An 18590-nucleotide genomic window follows, 5' to 3' on the forward strand; every position below is an offset into this window, starting at 1 on the left:
AGAGGACGACAAACACCAGAGGGCACATAAATAAATCTGTGTAAATTCAAAAGAGGTATGCAGATTTTGATTTACAAACATGTGCACTTGCAGAAGCTTAAAGCCCTCTTTAAAGAAATAGCCAAAACTGGTTTGACACAAGCAGAAATTAGCATCATCAGCCTGAAAATCAATGAACAACCACCACACATGATCCTATGGGATCACAGAACACACTTTATTGTATTTCTTGCTCTATTTCTACGTAGTGTGAAAATGTGATTCATGTTCACTCACAAACTGTTCTTACGTCTTCTTTTAGCCATATAAATGCACCACGCTCAGTTAAGGTAATTAAATGTCTATGCACATGAACAATGGTTCTTCTACTGCACAGTTATGTGTGAAAAGATGTACAAAACCAATCAAAGGGGTAAATGTGGTCGAAAGCACAAGTTTTTTTTCTTTTCTGCGTCAACACAGGATAACCGCACTGCCACAAAAAAGACCCAAAATGCTAAATGTTGCTTTGTTCTGTATTCATCCTTTGAGGTTGAAATGATCCGTGCTTGCTGCAGCGTTTTGTCACTGCAATTTACCAGCAGTGTTGTCAAATCCAAGTGCATGTCTTTGGTACAAAAGACTCACTCATCCATATTATATCATAACCAGAATATGAGCACAGCAAGACATCATTTATAAGAAAGTAAAGATGAACCAATTAATTTGTCTTGTTGTTGAAAGAAGTTTCTGAGGGTATTTAAATGTTCTCTTCAATTCAAATAGCAGGAGAGAAAACAGGATGGCACCACAAAGACACTAACATCTGAGTAGTTTCCATATTGGCAGTGTGTTGGTGTGTCAAATGCTTTACTGTCAAATCTTGTGCTCATCCAAACCAGGGAATACATTGCTATACGTGTTGGCAAAAATATGCATTGTCAGTGTGTATCTGTGACGAATTCTTATTGTATGAACTTGTTTGACTTTGTCCTGCATAGCTTTGTTAGGTATTATGTACCAGTGAGAGGAGAGGGCTTGTTGAGGGTGCTGTACTGGTTGTGGAGGTAGGGGGCGCCATGGCGAGAGCTGAACACAGGGGAGGAGGCCAGGACGAGCTCCTCTTTGATGACACTGGCCTTGGGATGGTCCTCCGGCAGCTCTGCCAGACGCTGATCCAGAGAGTCCCTCAGCAGGTCTAACCGCTGAGACGCCTCGCTCAGACGAGACTGCGCCTACAGAGCATGGACGCAGAATGGCATCACATCACCTTTTACATCCACTAGGCATCTTTGAGTAAACTATAACCTACATTACATTTTCACAACAACAAAAAGTAAGGTACAGATGCTCTATAATACAACATACTGCAAATGAATACTGCTTTGATATTTACTTCATAGCCTCTGCATTTGATTGTAACACCATGCTTCATGGCTGAAAAAATGGGACGTGTGTGAGTTTCTGTTTCAAAAGGAACCTGTGAATCACAGATCAAACTCTTCCAACACCAGCACAGATTCATGATAAATCATGATTTTGCAGCTGCTGTTGCGAAAATGTGTCTCAAGTGTTATTCTGAACAGAGAGCGTGCAGTAACTGGAGCTGCTCTGTGAGATATCTGACTTGAGATGAAATTGCTTTATGGTGTCTTTTAGTATCTTCTGTCTATGTTGGGAAAGCTGAGAAAGCGAATTAGACACCTTATATTAAGATCATGCTGTAAGAACTGCTAAACATAAAAGTAAGTAAAATGCATTTCTCCCAAAGCAGAGGTAGAATGAAAGCAGTGCCTCACAGCTTTGCAAGAAAACATGACTCTGAGGAAGAGTTTGTGGTTGCAGGATGTGTGTGTGAGTGCAGTCTTACCTCAGACAGGGCTTTCTTGTCCTGGACCTTGCTGGCCCCCAGGAGCCTGAGCACATTTTTGGCCCCCTCAGCGACAGCATGTTCCACCCTGTAGTGATGCCTCAGCTCTTCAATACGCAGCTCCATCCCACACAGGTCCTGGTTACCTGCAGTGTTGGGACGGACAAATTACTTGACTGTACACAATGCTGCTTTAACTCCACCTGCAACTTTTATTCAGTTATGTTCTACAGTTCGATCTTGGCAGGTGCACGCTGGGACTGCAGAGTTTTGTTTTGACAGCGGTGAGTTATAGGGAGCTCCCCTGGGCATGCTAAGTTAGGTTAATGCCTTAATGCATGTCATGCATTACACAAGAGTCAGACAAAGAAAACATTAGCAGCGCCCTGAGGGAGGTGAGCAGTCTCTGAGTGTTCCCCAGTAAACAACATTAACTTTAGCCCCGACCTCCAAATAGCTTTCACATTCCCGTCTTTAAAAGCAAACAGAGCGATCGAAAACCCTCTCATCCATTTTATCTTCAAAGGAATACTTCAATGACCTCTTGCATATCAAATACTAACCCCTTGTTGTTTTGAATTTGTGAAGAAATCTGTTTTTCTCGCATGTGAACGAAGAATCCAAAAAATGGAGAAAATTCTTGATGAATTAAAGTCATAGGGATCCGTGTTTAACAACAGCAAAACTATATCAAAATATCAGTTTATAAACTATCACACAACTCGTGCAGTGTAATCCAAGTCTCATTTATCCAGCTGTATGCTCAGTACTTCCGAAAGAGGCAGATCTTTCTGACAGGGAACTGAACGAAAAGTAAAATTTAAAACCATGACTTTTTCAAATCCAGACTCCTCTCTGTACACAGGAGCTGCTGGTGTACCTCAGCTTCAATCAGTAGTTTATTTTACTGTGTGACTTTGTTATTTTAAAAGGTTAGTTTGGACTCACTAAAGTCAAACATTGACAAACAAATTGATCAAGGCAGTGATAGATCAGCAGCTCCTGTGGAAAAATTACAGTTTTTCTCAATGGAGTCTGACTTTGATGAAAGCATAGATTAAATTTCACTTTCCATTCAGTTCCCCGTCAGAAAAGGCCGTCTGTTTGGGAAGTACTGAGCATATGAGAGGATAAATGAGACTTAAATCGTGCTGCATGAGTCGTGTGAAAGCAGATGTTTTGATATAGTTTTGCTGTTGTTAAACTTGGACCCCAACAACTTCAATTCATCAAGAATTTTCTGTTTTGGATTCTTCGTTCAATGGAGGCATGTCAGAAAAACAAGGTGTGCATAACAGATTTTTTAAACAAATCTGATTTGTTGTTGAGATATAAATTAAATCATACTGGCATTAAGTAACAAGTTTGTTGAGCCGCAGAGACAACAAACAAATGAATAATATCTCAAATACTAATAATAAGATTTTATGGTAATAACAGCTTGTTGTCCAGTGAGATATTTTGAAAATTTCCTGTTGTTGCCACAAGTTACAGCTACCCCTAACCAGATAGATGATTGCAATGGAACACTTACAGTATATTAAAACATGAATAGGATGGTAAAAAAGCCAACTATGTGACCGTAATGTAGCCTGTAGCTCTAACTGCTTCTCTGTGCAGGCTACAGTGAGGCTAAAAACAGTTCAAATGACGTTTTTCCAAACAACTTTTTATGTCGGGGCTTCAGGACACTTGGATCACTACGGACGAGCAGTATGGAGATATTTTGTGGTTTCAATTATGTGTTTTTGGATGTTTGAATCTGAGGCGCCATAAGCCTCCATTAGGTGGAGTTGTGTTGCTATCTCCTCTCCCCTTGGATCTCCGCAAGGGATGTGAGGACTCTAAAACTTTACCTGAGCCTCTCTCGGCATATGGGTGAGTAGATAATTGCTGAATTTTCATTTTTGGGTGCACTATCCCTTTAAATACATAAGGTCTGTGCAGAAATCCTATGAATAACTTTAAAACAAATCATAAACTTCCATCAAAAAGGACAGAAAGTCAACACATGTATTTTCTTTGACATTATATACATTTTCAAATTTCTAGTCACTCTCCACTGTAGACTAATGGCCACTTCAACAAATGTCACAAATGCCCCTCATAAAACACTGACAATTGGCTAATTCACCCCTTAAATGTAAAGGTCTGCCAACGTTAGCGAGATTAAAGAGAAAATGAGGTTCAATGCAATCAGTCAAAAAGGGAAAAACATACTCAAGCTACCTCGCTTAGAAAAACAGACACGGGGTCAGCCTCAGAGTAACACCCGGGAAGCACAATTACAGCTAAGTGGTTAGCTTAATAGCACAGCGGCCTCCCACAGCGGGCAACAAACACAATAGAGTGCACAGATATGGGGAGAGGAGAGGAGGCCTGAGATAAGGAGAAGGACAATAGGATAACTAGCATTCAAAAAAGGTGCATTTGACTTTCAAATGTCAGGTTAGTTAAGGGGAAGGACAAGAGGACACAGAGGGGTGATTAAAAATTATTTTTATGACTTATGGGCTGTTCAAAGTGCTGCATGAGACAGGAGGAGAAAGAAAGGAAAAGGGGGGAGATGGATGTGGATGCTTTTATCTCCTAATAAGGTGTTCTGCCTGCAGCCCAGACCCTGCTGGATGACCCCTCCACCGGGTGTGGTGCCTGGAGACTGTCTGTCTGTCTGTGTACACTATACACACAACCTCTGTGTGTGTGAGAGGTTCAAGAGAGAGAGAGAGAATAACCTAGAAAGATCCACAGACTATGTGGGACACCGGCACAAAAGAAAATTCAAGTGTTGAAGATAGTACCTACAGAGAAAGTGTAGAACAGCATACTCTATACGATACATAATATAAGTCAAGGTTTTAAAGAGCTAAACTTTATAGCGAGTAACCCACAGGTGTAGTATTGCACTCGCATAACACTGCTGGACTCACGGTGGACTGTTTTGCATTAAGTATCAAAATGAATGAGGCAGCTGATGAACCACAGATGCTACCTTTTCTATCCCATGCATTCTTCTTCTTCGTCAAAACCTGCCACCTACATTACCCACAATGCAATTTGACCACAGACAGTTCAATAAAAGATTTGGTTGTGTTACGCTAGTAGCGGCTAATGTAGCCTTGAGCTGCAAGCCTCAAGCAGAGACGGAGAGCAGCTACAGCAGTCTGGTGAGCTCACTTCTTTGTGACTCCACACCAACAGATGTCTTTCTTTTTCAAGCTTGTAGACTTCAGCCCCAACCAACTCAGACTCAAGTGACATCACTTGAGGCAATTTATCAGACTTCACGTAAATCCCTCTGTCTGGTCATCAAGCAGACAGGTTGGATTTTTTAAAAATGGGGTTGCATGAGGTACTTGCCCCCACTTTGGAGAAGCAGACAGGAGTGCTGACACAGAAGCTAAGCAAGGTATTGCTGTGGGCAGGCGCAGCAGCAAAACTTATTTTAGCCACTTAAAGAGACAACAGATACGATTCGGGTTTTTTTTTAGCTTGGCACCACCTAGCGTCAGTTGTGTTGCATCGCACTCTCGCAAAGACCAAATTGACCGTGGGGATCAGAGATAATCAATAAAATGTAGGCTGTAAAGCCACCAGTATACCCCTATGTATATGTAGAATGAGAAGGTGTGTGGACACTAAATGAATGAGTAAAAGAGACCGAGCAACAATTATCAGATTTATCTGAAGAAAAAACAAATAGTAATGCAAATAATTATACCAGAATGCACAGTACCAGTACAAACAACTCACAGTAAATTATACCAATATGTACAGTATCAGTACAAACAACAGTAGACACAGTGGAATTATACCAATATGCACATGTTAACAGTCCCGATTCAAGAATAAACGGTACCGTATGGAAACGATGCGGCCGGTTGGAGCTCAAATTGAATGGGAAACAAAGTCCAGTGTTCACTTAGCTGGGCGTAACTTAGTTGGGCGATGTCCGTCGATAGCTGCCTCCGTGAGAAGAGAACAGAAGGAAGGGAGGGGGGTAATCACTGTTCGAGGGCTGCCGCAGAATGACAACGAGGATGTCAGCCGACCAATACTCGCTACCCGGTCCCTGGTTGTGGCGATTTGCGATGCTGGCCAGCTAGGAATTAACTAGCAGTCAGTACAGTACAGTCCTCTCTCGTCTAGCTAACATTTAGCCGTGTTATTTACTGATCCATTAGAAAGAAAGCTAGCTGGACATTGGTTTTGAAGCCTCTTTGGTCACGGAGCTCCCTCCATCTCTTGAACGCCTGACTGAGGTTTACTCTTGTTTTTCCTCTTCTTTTATCACTCTCCTTTTTGCTCTTCTTTGCCTCCTCACACAGAGGAGCTCGTTTTCTTTTGCTAGGCCGTTTTTCACTTGTCTCCAAACTTTGTCCGTCTGCCATTGTGCTCGTGACTAAACTATCTCATGCCCAGCTCCTCATAAGGACCAGCTCCAGTCCCTGATTGGCTGACCGACCAATTTCACAATACATGACGCGTTTCCTGCCGTAAAGCAGATTTTTTCCGCGAAATTTCGGCACCGGTGGCAGAAGCTTATTACAAAGATTGCAAAGCCACTACGTAACCTATGTAAACGCTGATAGTCTGATTTTACTGTGGCCACTACCCTGTGCAACCCACATTATTTTTATAATGATATATTTAGGAAAAGATGCTATCTGTTGCCTCTTTAAGTAAAGGCCCATATAAAAAAAATCAGTATTAGTTTAAGTGTACGATATATTGAGAACATTTTCACTGCTTTACATTGCCGTCAGACAGCCCTTTCCTTCGTCACTACATTTTCTCATCCACAGAACTTCCGTATTACTGGAAGACAACAAATACAAGAAAACGATAAAATGCGGTTCATTGTAGAGACAAGGATACCTTTACGAACCAGAGTATACAGAGGAACTTTTGCAGAGGGAGACTATCAGCAGAAAGGGAGAGATGTGCAAGAATACGGAAGTTCGAAGTACAGAAGTGAGAAATGTTGTTTCAAAGGAAAGGGCTGTCTGACAGCAAGGTAAAACGTACACTTTAACTGATATTGATTTTTTTGGGTAGGCCCTAAAGTGGCTTAAATAGGTTTTGCTGCCAAACCCAAACCACAGGCATAAAATACTTAGCTTCTGTGATGGTTCTCACGTACCGACTGACCTCTACAGTAGGTAATACACTGACCATAGTTAAGTGCCTCATACAACCCCACTTCAAAACCTCCAAACTATCCCTTTAACATCTACAATACTTTCACGTTACAGCAGTGGAAGGAGCTTCAAATCATTAAAAACCCTGTAGGTTTTTCCTCATAGAGGACACAGAGGGATAAAGACGGTCCTTAAATAATCCCTCCAAAAGGCCATTATCTTCTTTGGCTTAAAAGCCCACTTTCTAAACAGCCATTGGCCGCCTCAGCCTGACATGAGCAGAGACAAAAATATAGCCCCAAAGGGAATACACCATCTTTAAAATCTTCTTTTTAGTCCTACCCCCTCCCATCGCTCTCTCCCTGCTCCCCTGCTGCTTTTCACCAAACCATCCACTTCTTGTGACCGTAATCAATCAGCCCATTATACCAGCAAAGAGGCCATAATGGTCCACAGCACTCACTGCCCTACAGAAACTCATTCACCTGCCCTGAGGTGGCATTGATCACTCTGCCACAACATGTAATGTGAGTGACTCTGTGTCAGACAGAAGAGAACATGAACAGGACATTGCATTTGTTTGATTGCACCATTACTGAAGCGCACAACCACACAGTTAATACATGTAATCACGTGTCCGGACAATGTCTGCGCCCTGCTTGGACACAGAACCATAACGCTGCACTGTGAGTGTGTGAGTGAAAGCTGGTGTGTGAAAGAGACTTTTCATCTGCCGGTCCTTTTGTCGGAGGCTTTTTCTTTTTGAGTGCATCTGTGTGTAAATTTGATTGATTGTGGTAATGCGCCAGGTGGGCCATTTCACAGGCTTTGTGTCCCTCTCTCACATATTTGTCCACCCCACAAACGCTCACACAGTCCGCTGTGTATCAGTCCTGACTGTCCTCTTCATCTTCCTCCCCACAAAACAAGTAAACACTGAGCCGGCTCTCTATTGATCTGTTTATGTGTGTCTGCTGTCTGAAGCTGCTGCTCAGGACAGATTGTATAACACGCAGAGAAAATGAAAGCATGAAGATAAAGGGATGAAAGCATCCAGTCAGTGCCAGCTGACCACTGTCATAAACCAGTGTTGTAATGTTCACGCTCAGAATAATTACAGCATCTTGGCCAAAATCATTAGTGTTTTTTGTAGATACAGTATATGTCACTTAATGTGCACTCCATGGTTTTATATAGTGTACAGTATTTTGAAAGTGTCCTATGTAATGGGACTGTTAAAGAGCCTGGACACCGTTCATAATCCAACCAAATACTGAAGGATAGACCAAATATTGTTAGCAACATTTAAACATATACTACGCAGGATTGTCGATTACGGTTTGTGAACAAGGTCACCCGTAAAAGTGAAAGAAAAAGCCAACCGCAGATTTTCTCGTTTGCCGTTTCGCCTCAGTATATTTGCATTTTTTTGGTGCTGTGTCTCTTGGATGCCTGCAGCTTACTGTCTGACACCTGGTCTCTACATTTTATAAAGCCCTGACCTCACCTGAGTGCTGTGGGCAGAGGGATTACTTCTATACAAGTCTATAGATTGCTTCTTTTTAGCATAGTATAGCATAGTATATCTTAAAACATTATCATCTTCATAATTTACCAGCCTACCAAGGTAAGACACCACTTTTAATTTATTTGGGGAGCTTGGAAGGTGTTTTTCCAAAACCATGGCCACAAGTGTGTTTTGCATTATAACTTATATAAAGGCCACATCCACACTAATACATTTTCAATTTAAAACAGCATTTTAAAACCAAAACAATCATCAAAGCACCGTTTCAGAGACAAACACGCCTAAAAAAAAAAAAGCATATCACATGATCGCTCATGTACACTGGGCATGCACATACCGATGTAAACAGGAAGCAGATCGTCTACTCTGCAGTTGGTTGCTTAGTTACAGAAAGGATCACAAAGATGATTAAAAGTAAGAACAGAGATTTCTTTGCTCGGACCGACAACGAGATGGAACTGTTACTGAGAGTAACACCTGAGTATAAAACAGGCGAGGTGGCGGAAAACAGTTTGGGAGACCTTGCACAGCAAATATGTCGACATATCAGAGCAGTACTGTGACCACAATCTATCACCATGGTAATGGAAAAGGAGTGCCCACACACATTTTTTTTTTTTTTTTTTGGGCTTGACACGCCTTGATGGACGTGGTTGTCAGCGTCAATATTTTCTCCATTTCTAACCATCAACTAAAACGTAACCCTGAAGTTTTCAAACTAAACCAGGGTAAGCAGCGTTTTCAAAGGTCTCTTTTAGGGGTTGCAAAACACTGAATGGTGTGGACTTCAGGCGTAAATGTGGCAACAGTTATGCATAAAAGTGTAAGTGTGGACGTAGTTTAAGTGTCAACATTAATTTGTATACACTCATGTAGCCAGCCCATCAGACTTACCCTGTGTGTCATCATTGTGCTCGGTGGCCTGCACAGCTTTGCGGATTTGCATGCGGATGATGTCAATTTTGGTCTTACTGTCCTGCAGCATCTGCTGGGCCGTCTGCAGCATCTTCTTATCCTGAGTGAGTGGAGACAAGGGCCAAATCAGATAACAGGAAGCAGGAAGGCGAAGAGCAGATAACTGCTTTTTTCTTTTTGTTGCTGGTTGAATGGGTGTTAAATTTGTATTTGAAAGCAGTGAAACAGCAAGGAGAGTAGAGGTATGAGCACAAGGTCGAATGGGAAGGTGAAACAGATGCTGCATTAAAGAGGGGGAGGGGATTTTGGAAGTAATCAAGTGATGAGGTGAGTGCATAATGGGAAGGGGTTTTGTGTGTCACAGGTCCTACACATTTAGAGATTATCATCTGAGTCAGCAGGTTGCAAGGTTATGGACGTACACTGTGGGTTATCAGCCGGCTGGGGGAGGGGTATAATCTGTGCTATACCTGACAGAATGCTCTTTACATTGCCCCGTATTTATTATGTGCATGTGTGTCTGTGTTAATACACTTCTTTACTCTTGTGTGTTGTCAGTGCTATCTGCCCCACGCATTGTTCTGTTCCGGTGTGTGACTGTTTGAATGGAATAAGTTAATGTCCTGTACCTTGGTGGATCCATTGGCGTAGATGGGGATCATGTTTTCAACTCCCTGCTTGACTTTGAGCTCAATATTAAGCTGCCTCTCCAGGGCAGCAATGCGCTCCTTATGGGCTGACGTACGACTCTCCGACCCAGGAGACTGAGGACACTCATCTGCAGAGGGAAGGGGAAAAGGTTGGAGATGATATAAAAGGAACAAGATGAGGGTTCACATGGTGCGCTCTAAAATCAAAATACTCTCGGGGGAATTTCACGTAATGTCAAATAATATGTGTTGTGACTTTCGGATTAGTCTCGCTGCCATGATGGACACACATGAATCTGACTGGAACAGTTTTTCCTATGCCAAATATTGATAAACTAACAATATCCAGTGGATTTAATACCTAAAAACAGAAGGTATTTTAAAATCTGATGCAAAAATCCTGCCACAAAGCAGTCCTGCTCACTGATGTGAAACATTCTTGGTTATATCAGAGACAGAGAAACAAAATGTTGTTTGACAAAAAGGGTGACAGCTTTTCACATGCATACCTTTATTTTCCTCTCCTCCCTTTACCACGATGTGAGCGTCCAGTTCTTGCAGCTGAGCATGTAGATTGTCCAGCTTGCGGTTAGAAGAACGCAACTGGTTGTCCACCTGAAGGGAAGAGCAAATACAGCAGAACATTATTTCTGGTTATGAAACTTTGGACAATGCATGGACATAAACATCAGCAACACACACAAGTATGTCATGAGAAGCTTGATACCATTTACAGATTGTTTTTCCAGCTACTTTGGCAAGACTTGACCCACTTTATCATGCTGCTTTGAGACATATTTCAAAATCAGGCTACAGGGCTCATCACTGTGCGTCCTACAATCTTGTGTGATGGTCTTTACAATGTGCAGGATGCAGCTCTGATATATTTTTATGTACAAGAGCATTCTAGGCAGGTTACCCATGTACATATGCTTTACGTTTGTATTTGTACAAAACACCTACAATCTTAGATCAATAATTGGCTACACTTCAAGGTGCCACCTGTGCAAACTGAGACCGGAAAAAGGAGTCTATTTTATGACGGCCCTCAGTCTTAAAATGACCTGGAGGTGAGACTCAGTCTAGACTTCCTCATTTCACTAACCTACTTTACACAAAAGCAAACAGAAGTAATTACCACAAACTTTTCTAGCCACATTGTGTAACAATTTTATCATGTCTAGATGGGTTTTTTTTGTCTGAATGTGTTATACATTATCTGTATTTATACAACCTTGTCCTCTTAAGTGTGGACAGTGGTTTTACTCACAACAACATGACCAAAAGTTGCACACTTTAGAGAGGTGCAGCTCTGACCTAAATTTTACCAGTTTGATTACTAACATTGAGGGAGACGTGTGGGTAGCAAAGTAAATGGCTTTGGTCTCATTCATGTTCCTTTTCACTCAAAGTTCATCCCACCAAAAAATAGAAATACATCTTGGGATACATACGTGTTAGGTTGAAAATAATGTCAGGGTTTGCCCTGAGACCAAGATGGCAAAGGCCTGTGGCAGGGGGCATCTTGACAGCTGTACTTTTAGATGTGCCCCCACCCCCTCTATTAAATATGAAAGGAGGCCCCCACATGCTTGAGCTTTACACTGCAGACTTGTATAATCAGAACAGACATGTCCTGTGATTTTCAGCCTTCTATGATTATATTTACCCTTTACAGCAGGCACATCCTGACAGCTGAGAATATTACTGTCAGGTATTGTCCCCCCTCTATTAAATATGAAAGGAGGCTGAAAATCACAGGACATGTCTGTTCTGATGACACAAGCCAGCCGTCCTGAAATGTGTGTTTCTCTTCTATAATACACATTCTACATCTCGGAGGCGACGTCTTTCCACATACGGGCTTCCTTCGCCTTTCAAATGGGGCAGAGCTCCGTGGGAAACAGTAGGAGAGACACAGAACGAGGGGGAAGTGAGATCTGACACAACACCGGAGGGAGAAGCAGGTCCATGGAGCTGTGCGCTGGACGAAAAAAAAAAGTGCGTCGCACCGAATGCGCGCTGCTACAGCGTCGCTTTGGGTTGTGAGCGCGCATGACAAGCGTCTACATTGAAAGTAATGGGTTTGTGTGTGCAAAAGACGCTACATCTGAACACCCCCCCCATGCACACACACACACTTTAACCAAGGCAGCCAAAATCACCCAGGCGGCCCGCCTTTGTCTTAGATAGGCAGGGAAAACCCTGAATGTAAAAAAAAAAAGTATATATTAAAGCCTATAAAATAATATAAGGTGTACAGTAACTTGCCCATAGCATAAAAAGATGTTTTAATAGAGTTGGGTTTTGATGCCACAGTGGTGCTTCTTTCCTTTGTTTTGTTTTGCGGGGGGTTTTATGTGCACACTATTAAACTATTTTGCTTCAAAGACTCATTCCTCCATTTAATAACTAAAATTACTTGTGAGCAAAGTATACCTCTCCAGCTGCTCGAGTGTTAATGCTCACTTCTAGCAACAGAGAGAGCTGGTGCGGCTGTACTCAGTTCCACTGCAGCTCCGACAGTAAAAGTAAATGTGCGAGCCTGTGTGGCGTTCCTGCCCTGCCTCACACTGTGGAAATGTGTGCTCAGTGAGCCTTCTGCTGAGTAAATACAGATCATAACACTAGTCACATGAAGATTTAAAAAAAGTGCCAGATCCTTCAGACAGTCTCAACTCTCTGTTAAGACAAACAGGATAACAACTTCACATACCAGGACATCTACCCAGTTCCTGTGAACTGGTATGTGACTGAGTCACCTAAGGTCCAGTCAGTGAACTGGTTTCCCACGGTTGCACTGATGTATAATTAAACTTTTCAACTTAAAAATCAGAGCGCTTCCATGAACATATCATTTCATTCCTGCCTTGTTAGTGATGTTTGGTCAATGGAGGATGAATTCTCATTTCAAGTATCCTTGTAAAGTGTCCTTTGGCCAGATCTGTGACTTTCTCTTTGCTCTGTCAGATCATCCATTATCAGGTGTAAACTTGTTTAAAAGCTCTTTTCCACATTTGACCGTTATGACAAGCAAAAACACAGTAGATTTTTGGACTCCTAACAGGTCCTGGTGGCTGAAGGCTTCGGGAGGATCTGAGGCTGACTGTAGCTGACCTGCTGTGCGTTCCTCTTGTCAGTCGTCGCCCTGCGTAGGTTCTCAGCCCCCTCCTTGATTTTCAGCTCTTTACGAATCTCCCTGCGGATCCTTTCACGCTGCTCGTCTAGCAGCTGCTGCACACTGGAGTCAGAGAAATCCGTGTTCTGGTCCAGGCCGAGCTGCTCCAGGACCGACAGCCCACCCGGGTCACTCTGGACGGGTGAAAAGAGAGAGAGAGAACAACAACAAACAAGTTAGGCAATTGTGAACAACATAAAAATCTTTGCCATGAAAATACATGGCTTCATTTTTACAACACAGTCAGCCTGTAAGAGGAGGTGTTGAGAGTGAGGCAGACAGAAGAGGAAGAGATGGTGAGCAGGATAAGGCCGTAATGGGTGGAAAGAGATAAAGAGGGGGAGATGGCGGTGATGAGGGGAAAAGGGCAAAGTTGGTTAAAAATGAAAATGCCAGAAAAGGAAGCAGGAGATCAGTGAGGAATGACAAAAATCTTGTTCAGCCAGTGTTTATAATATTTCAAAACCAATCTCCAATGTTCAACCTGCTTACAAGAAGAGCTTTAGGGTTACTGAAGTTCAGGAATACCATTAGAAATACCATTTTCAAGATAGTCTGCCTGCCAAATGGGCTTAAACTCAAGGCTATACACAAACATCAAAGTGAATTACAAATCTGTCCCATGACCTGTGCTGTCCATTGTCCTCTTTCAGCCTTTTCTCATGCACCGGCCCTTCTCCACTCAGAGAGAATGCCACTAATATCTCCACTTACATGGCAAACACACTTATGTACCATTAAATAATTGGGCTCCACAAGTTTCTCCTCACTTCCTGTCTCAAAAAAGCACTTCTAGCTGTGATCTGGAGACTCAACAAGTCCAACACACAATCAGGAACACAGCAGGACCGAGAACGTTAATCACTAGAAATCACAGCCACTCACCCACTATTACAGGAACACACAAATCAAACAAACAAGCCAACAACACTTCACCTCCGAGCTGTCCTCATCCTCCTCGTCACCATGCCAACACATAGTTCACAAAGATACGATGACCCCTCCGAAAAAAACACTACCGACGGACAGAATGCTGAGGTACGCTCCTGAGCTCAGCCAAACAGCTAATGCCACACCGAGAGTGAAATGGGTTTGGGGGAGAAAAACGATAAAAAGAGATAAAGAGAGGGAGAGTTAAGTGAGGGAGGAGGGGGAACGCCTCCGAAAGAGGATATCCGTCCCAACACCAAGCTGCTCAGGCCTTTCCTGTTTCCTCTGCGAATTTGCTGCTGTCAGTGGAGAGTGAGACACAGAGAACAGAGGGACAGAATCTGTATACATCAGGAGCACATCCTCACTCTCAAAGGTTTACTAAATCACTCCTGGATCTGTGGCAATCAGACTGTGGCGTTCCCCAGCTGCTGTATGGCACACCGATTAATCAGATCTGGCTTGAAGTGAATTTGTGACACCTTTTTTTTTTTTTTGCTCTCACTTGGGTCTGTGATATGATCTTGAGGGCGGAAACAAGGGAAGGATGCGTTTTCTAAGTATTGGATCAAAGCCAGAGAGTAAGACTGGGATGCATTTCGACTGCCTGCTAAACCTCGTTTCCTTTGGGCTCCACATCTACAAACCACAGTGGTGATTCCCCTTCGCTTATAGAAAGACTATGGGACACAGAGACAGCCCCATCTGAAAAAGGGGTGGGTGGAGTTAGCGCATTAGAGCTAGCCTCCAACATCATCCAACAAATTGGAAAATGAGCATACAGTATAAGGTCTATTTACACTGCACAGTAACAGTGATCTAACAGGTGTATTGGGTGTTTGTCCTGGCAGATGTGTTTAGTCATCCTTCCTTTTAATCAAATTTCCAGCCAACCTGTCCTGCCTCCTGCCAAGTACCAATGTTTATCTAATATGGGGCGAGTTTGACATGCAAAATACAGTATGTTTGTCTTGTGACACGAGGGACACTACAGTGAGCATAAAACTAGCTCAGTAAAGAGGAGCACTGTTTTCCAAAACCAGATGATGCGGAACTTTCTCAAATTCTGATGGCAAAAACAGCAGCACTTGTTCACAGACATATTGACATAAAAACACACTGTAGTCTGTTTACAATTGTCCGTAGCTTAGCGCAACATCATTGGTTGGTCTGATTGGTTGTAGGTCTATCTAATTGTGTCAAGAGGCATTTTGATCCATGGCCATTGATAGCGCCCCTTGAAACTGAAAATGAACTTGGAAGTTCCAGACTAACCCACATTTGCGAAATGGTCTGTCGATGCCAGGCTAGAAGGGCTCCACCTAGTGATTATTTTCATTATTGATTAAACTGCCAATTATTTTCTTGATTAACTGTCAATAAAATGTCCCAAAAAAGTGAAACGTGCCCTGAGTAATTTCCCCGTGCTCAAGGTGATGTCTTCACATTGTACATTCTATGAGACCAGCAGTCAAAAAATCCAAAGCTATTCAGTTTAATATTGTGTATGACAAAGAAAAAAATCACATTTATTTTACATTTAAGAAGCATGAAACCAGAATATCGCTATCACAATTTTTCGATGATCAAAATAGTTGCCAATCAATCCTCTGTCAATTGACTAATCGATGCATTGACTAATTACAGCTCTAGTGTACTGCATGTCACATTATGGCAGATGGGTATGATGAAATACTGGTTGCCAACTTGTGGTGATTTGTAATGATATGATATAGATAGAAAACAAAGACAGAGCATCAATTTTAATGATAAATCTGTGCCACTCTTATATTTTGAAAATTGGCTGCTGCACTGGAAACACTGATTTATTTTTAGCCTTTATTCCAAAATGGCACTCAGAATTATGGGCCATCTCATTCTGCCTCATTTTATGATGGATTATTATTGGTTGGTCTGTATGTGGGTTGTGTTAGATTTTGGTCAAAAAATAAAGAAACCATCATTATTTTTGACACACACAATCTTTTGGCTGTCCATGGACATGATTCACAGTATGATCCAAAAAAAATTGGGGTTGAGAACCAAAGATTTCATAGTGTTTTTTTCTCAAGATCATGAGCATCTGATCTGTAACAGCCAAAACATCACAGTGTGTAGGGGCTACATTTTTTCCCCACACAGTATATTTTATTATTCACATGTCGCACAATCATAAGAGAGAGAGACGAGGAACTTGCAGGCAGGAAGAGGTTAACAGCTTGCTCTGTGCTACAGCTACAAATTAATACAGGCTGATAAGGTGTGCTGGCAGCTCGCCGTGATGGTGGCCCGAACATGGATGCATTAGAAAAACTGCATGCCAAAGTCCTTTATTGAAAATTGCTCACCCAGCACATAAGCCAAAACAAATGTTCCCACTTCCTGGTTCGCTTCTGCATTGTACAAACTAAGTAATAAGTGACATCATGCACATAAAAATAGTTTTTCTAGGCTTTGGGATGGTTTTGTAAACACAGACTTCCATGGATCCATCAGTGGTCAGTGACATCACTAGCGCTGACCCAAGACAGGGAGTCTGAAGTGCTAATTTCAACACATTCTTAATCAGGGGTGTTTTTGCCTTTACAGTAAGAACACCATCAACTCTTGAGTTTTGGGAAAATAGTCCGAATTAGTCGGAATCATTACTCTGTTTTCTTGTCATAATTTTGTGGTCATTCTGTAGTTTGTCCACCTTTCCAAATAACATTGACTCATGTCTCTCCTGACTACTCAGTAAATCTGTGTAAGTCTAGATAATGAAACAGAGGTGAAGCCGATGAAGAGGGGAGTTTAACTTCCTGTAATCTGAAAAGATAGACCGAGCCAGCCAGAGTGAGCAGACTCTCGTAATTTACCGACTATGAGGAAGCACATATCAATACACTAAGTCCACGGCAGACGTCACTCTACATTAGAGCTTACAACTAACTATGTAAAATCATAGTTTACTACCTGTGGTGAAACCTGCAATAATGACTTATTATAAAGTTAACAGGTACAGTATGATACAATAAATAAATATGATATTTAGAATTTGAATTCAAAGCTCAGCCTCATTTACTAAATACTCTAAATAACTGAGGAAGTCGTCATCATTATTCATAGACTCAAAATATTCCTGGACCGTGTGGAAAATCATGACAATTAATCTATAGCTGAATGAAAACATTCACATGTTGACACACACTAAGGATTCCAACAAAACTCTCAAATTATTAATACAATAATGATAAAAAATAACTTCACACAACTGTGCAGCACCACCCTCAAGAAGTCACTTTGACATGACACAGTTAATCCATCACCACCACCTCCCTGTGTAAAGTGTACGTACAGGTGATCCGCACCAGTCCCTGTAGGAAACACTGATGAAATGTTTGCTTACATTTACAGCATCGGTCACAGAGGGAGTAACTGCTGTTGTTTAAAAGAGATCAGAGTGTTTCAGGAAGACTGTGGATTGCTGTGTTTCTGCTGAACTGTAGCCTCACTGCCAAGTGACTGTGTGTCAAGTGGTGAACCGATTGTGTAACTGAACTGGAGAGAGGTTGAGAGTTCTTCAGCTCCTCTCATGCCCTCTCATCTACATCATCAATCTGACTTTAAGCAGAGATGCAAAGTAACTCCTCACAAAGTAAGAACTGAAAGTGTTCAGTGGTACCAGATTGGGTGGTTTTCAGCACAGCTGGGTTTTTCATTTGATTGGGCAGGTTAAACTTATTTTGGGCGTCTTGTGATCATTTGGGCTACCTTTTTAATGTTAGCAGCATGTCTTGAGGGATGGAAATGTCCGACCAACATTTCATTTCAGGCTGAAATGTCCCGACAACTTTTGGATGGACTGCCATTAAATGTGGTGCAGACATTCATGTTCCCCTAAGAATGAATTGCAATCACTTTGGTGATGTTCTCACTTTGCATCTTGCGCCACCATCAGCCTCAGCTGTTAAGTGCTCATTTGCTAATATTAACATGCTAACAAACTAAACTATCATGGTGTGCATGTTAAACATTAAACCCGCTTGGCAACATCATTAGCATTGCCATGGTGAGCATGTTAGCATGGTGACATTAGCATTTAGCTCAAAGCAACACTGTGCCTGCCTACGTATAGCATCACAGAGCCGCAAACACAGCTGAACATGGGCGGATTTTAAGATGATGGGCCCCCGAGCACAGACATGAAAAAAGCCCTACCACCTCTCCTACATAGGACTGGAACACAGATTTTACTGTTTTGTTTCTCCTTATGGTCATTTTGTGTCTCTTTTTGGTTGTTTTACCCCTTTACCCAACTCTTATAATGACTGGACAGGTTTGAGGCTCTGATTGGGCTATTTGGCAACAATGGCAGTGTTCTTCCTTCAAAAAGAGGAATACACTTTTAACACATTTA

At 42.1% G+C, this 18590-nt stretch overlaps 2 protein-coding genes across 3 annotated transcripts in view; one reads left to right on the plus strand and one right to left on the minus strand.

The window, feature by feature from the left end:
• Positions 1 to 18590, plus strand: part of LOC126389773 (myosin-10) — a 667776-nt gene that overhangs the window by 222195 nt on the left and 426991 nt on the right. The window lies entirely within an intron of this gene.
• Positions 1 to 18590, minus strand: part of pkn1a (protein kinase N1a) — a 67709-nt gene that overhangs the window by 13528 nt on the left and 35591 nt on the right. Inside the window, exons 1-7 of one of the 2 annotated variants that reach the window (XM_050043648.1) lie at positions 14198 to 14333; positions 13201 to 13395; positions 10593 to 10698; positions 10063 to 10211; positions 9413 to 9533; positions 1850 to 1995; positions 1001 to 1214 (exon numbers count right to left, since the gene is read on the minus strand). In XM_050043648.1, the coding sequence (XP_049899605.1) occupies positions 1001 to 1214; positions 1850 to 1995; positions 9413 to 9533; positions 10063 to 10211; positions 10593 to 10698; positions 13201 to 13395; positions 14198 to 14239 (973 nt within the window). In that variant the 5' untranslated portion in view covers positions 14240 to 14333. Of the gene's footprint in view, positions 1 to 1000; positions 1215 to 1849; positions 1996 to 9412; positions 9534 to 10062; positions 10212 to 10592; positions 10699 to 13200; positions 13396 to 14197; positions 14334 to 18590 lie in introns of those variants that run through there. The other variant, XM_050043649.1, reaches the window with a different exon arrangement.

Source organism: Epinephelus moara, chromosome 5 (assembly GCF_006386435.1).
Source record: "Epinephelus moara isolate mb chromosome 5, YSFRI_EMoa_1.0, whole genome shotgun sequence".
Classification (NCBI taxonomy): Eukaryota; Metazoa; Chordata; class Actinopteri; order Perciformes; family Serranidae; genus Epinephelus; species Epinephelus moara.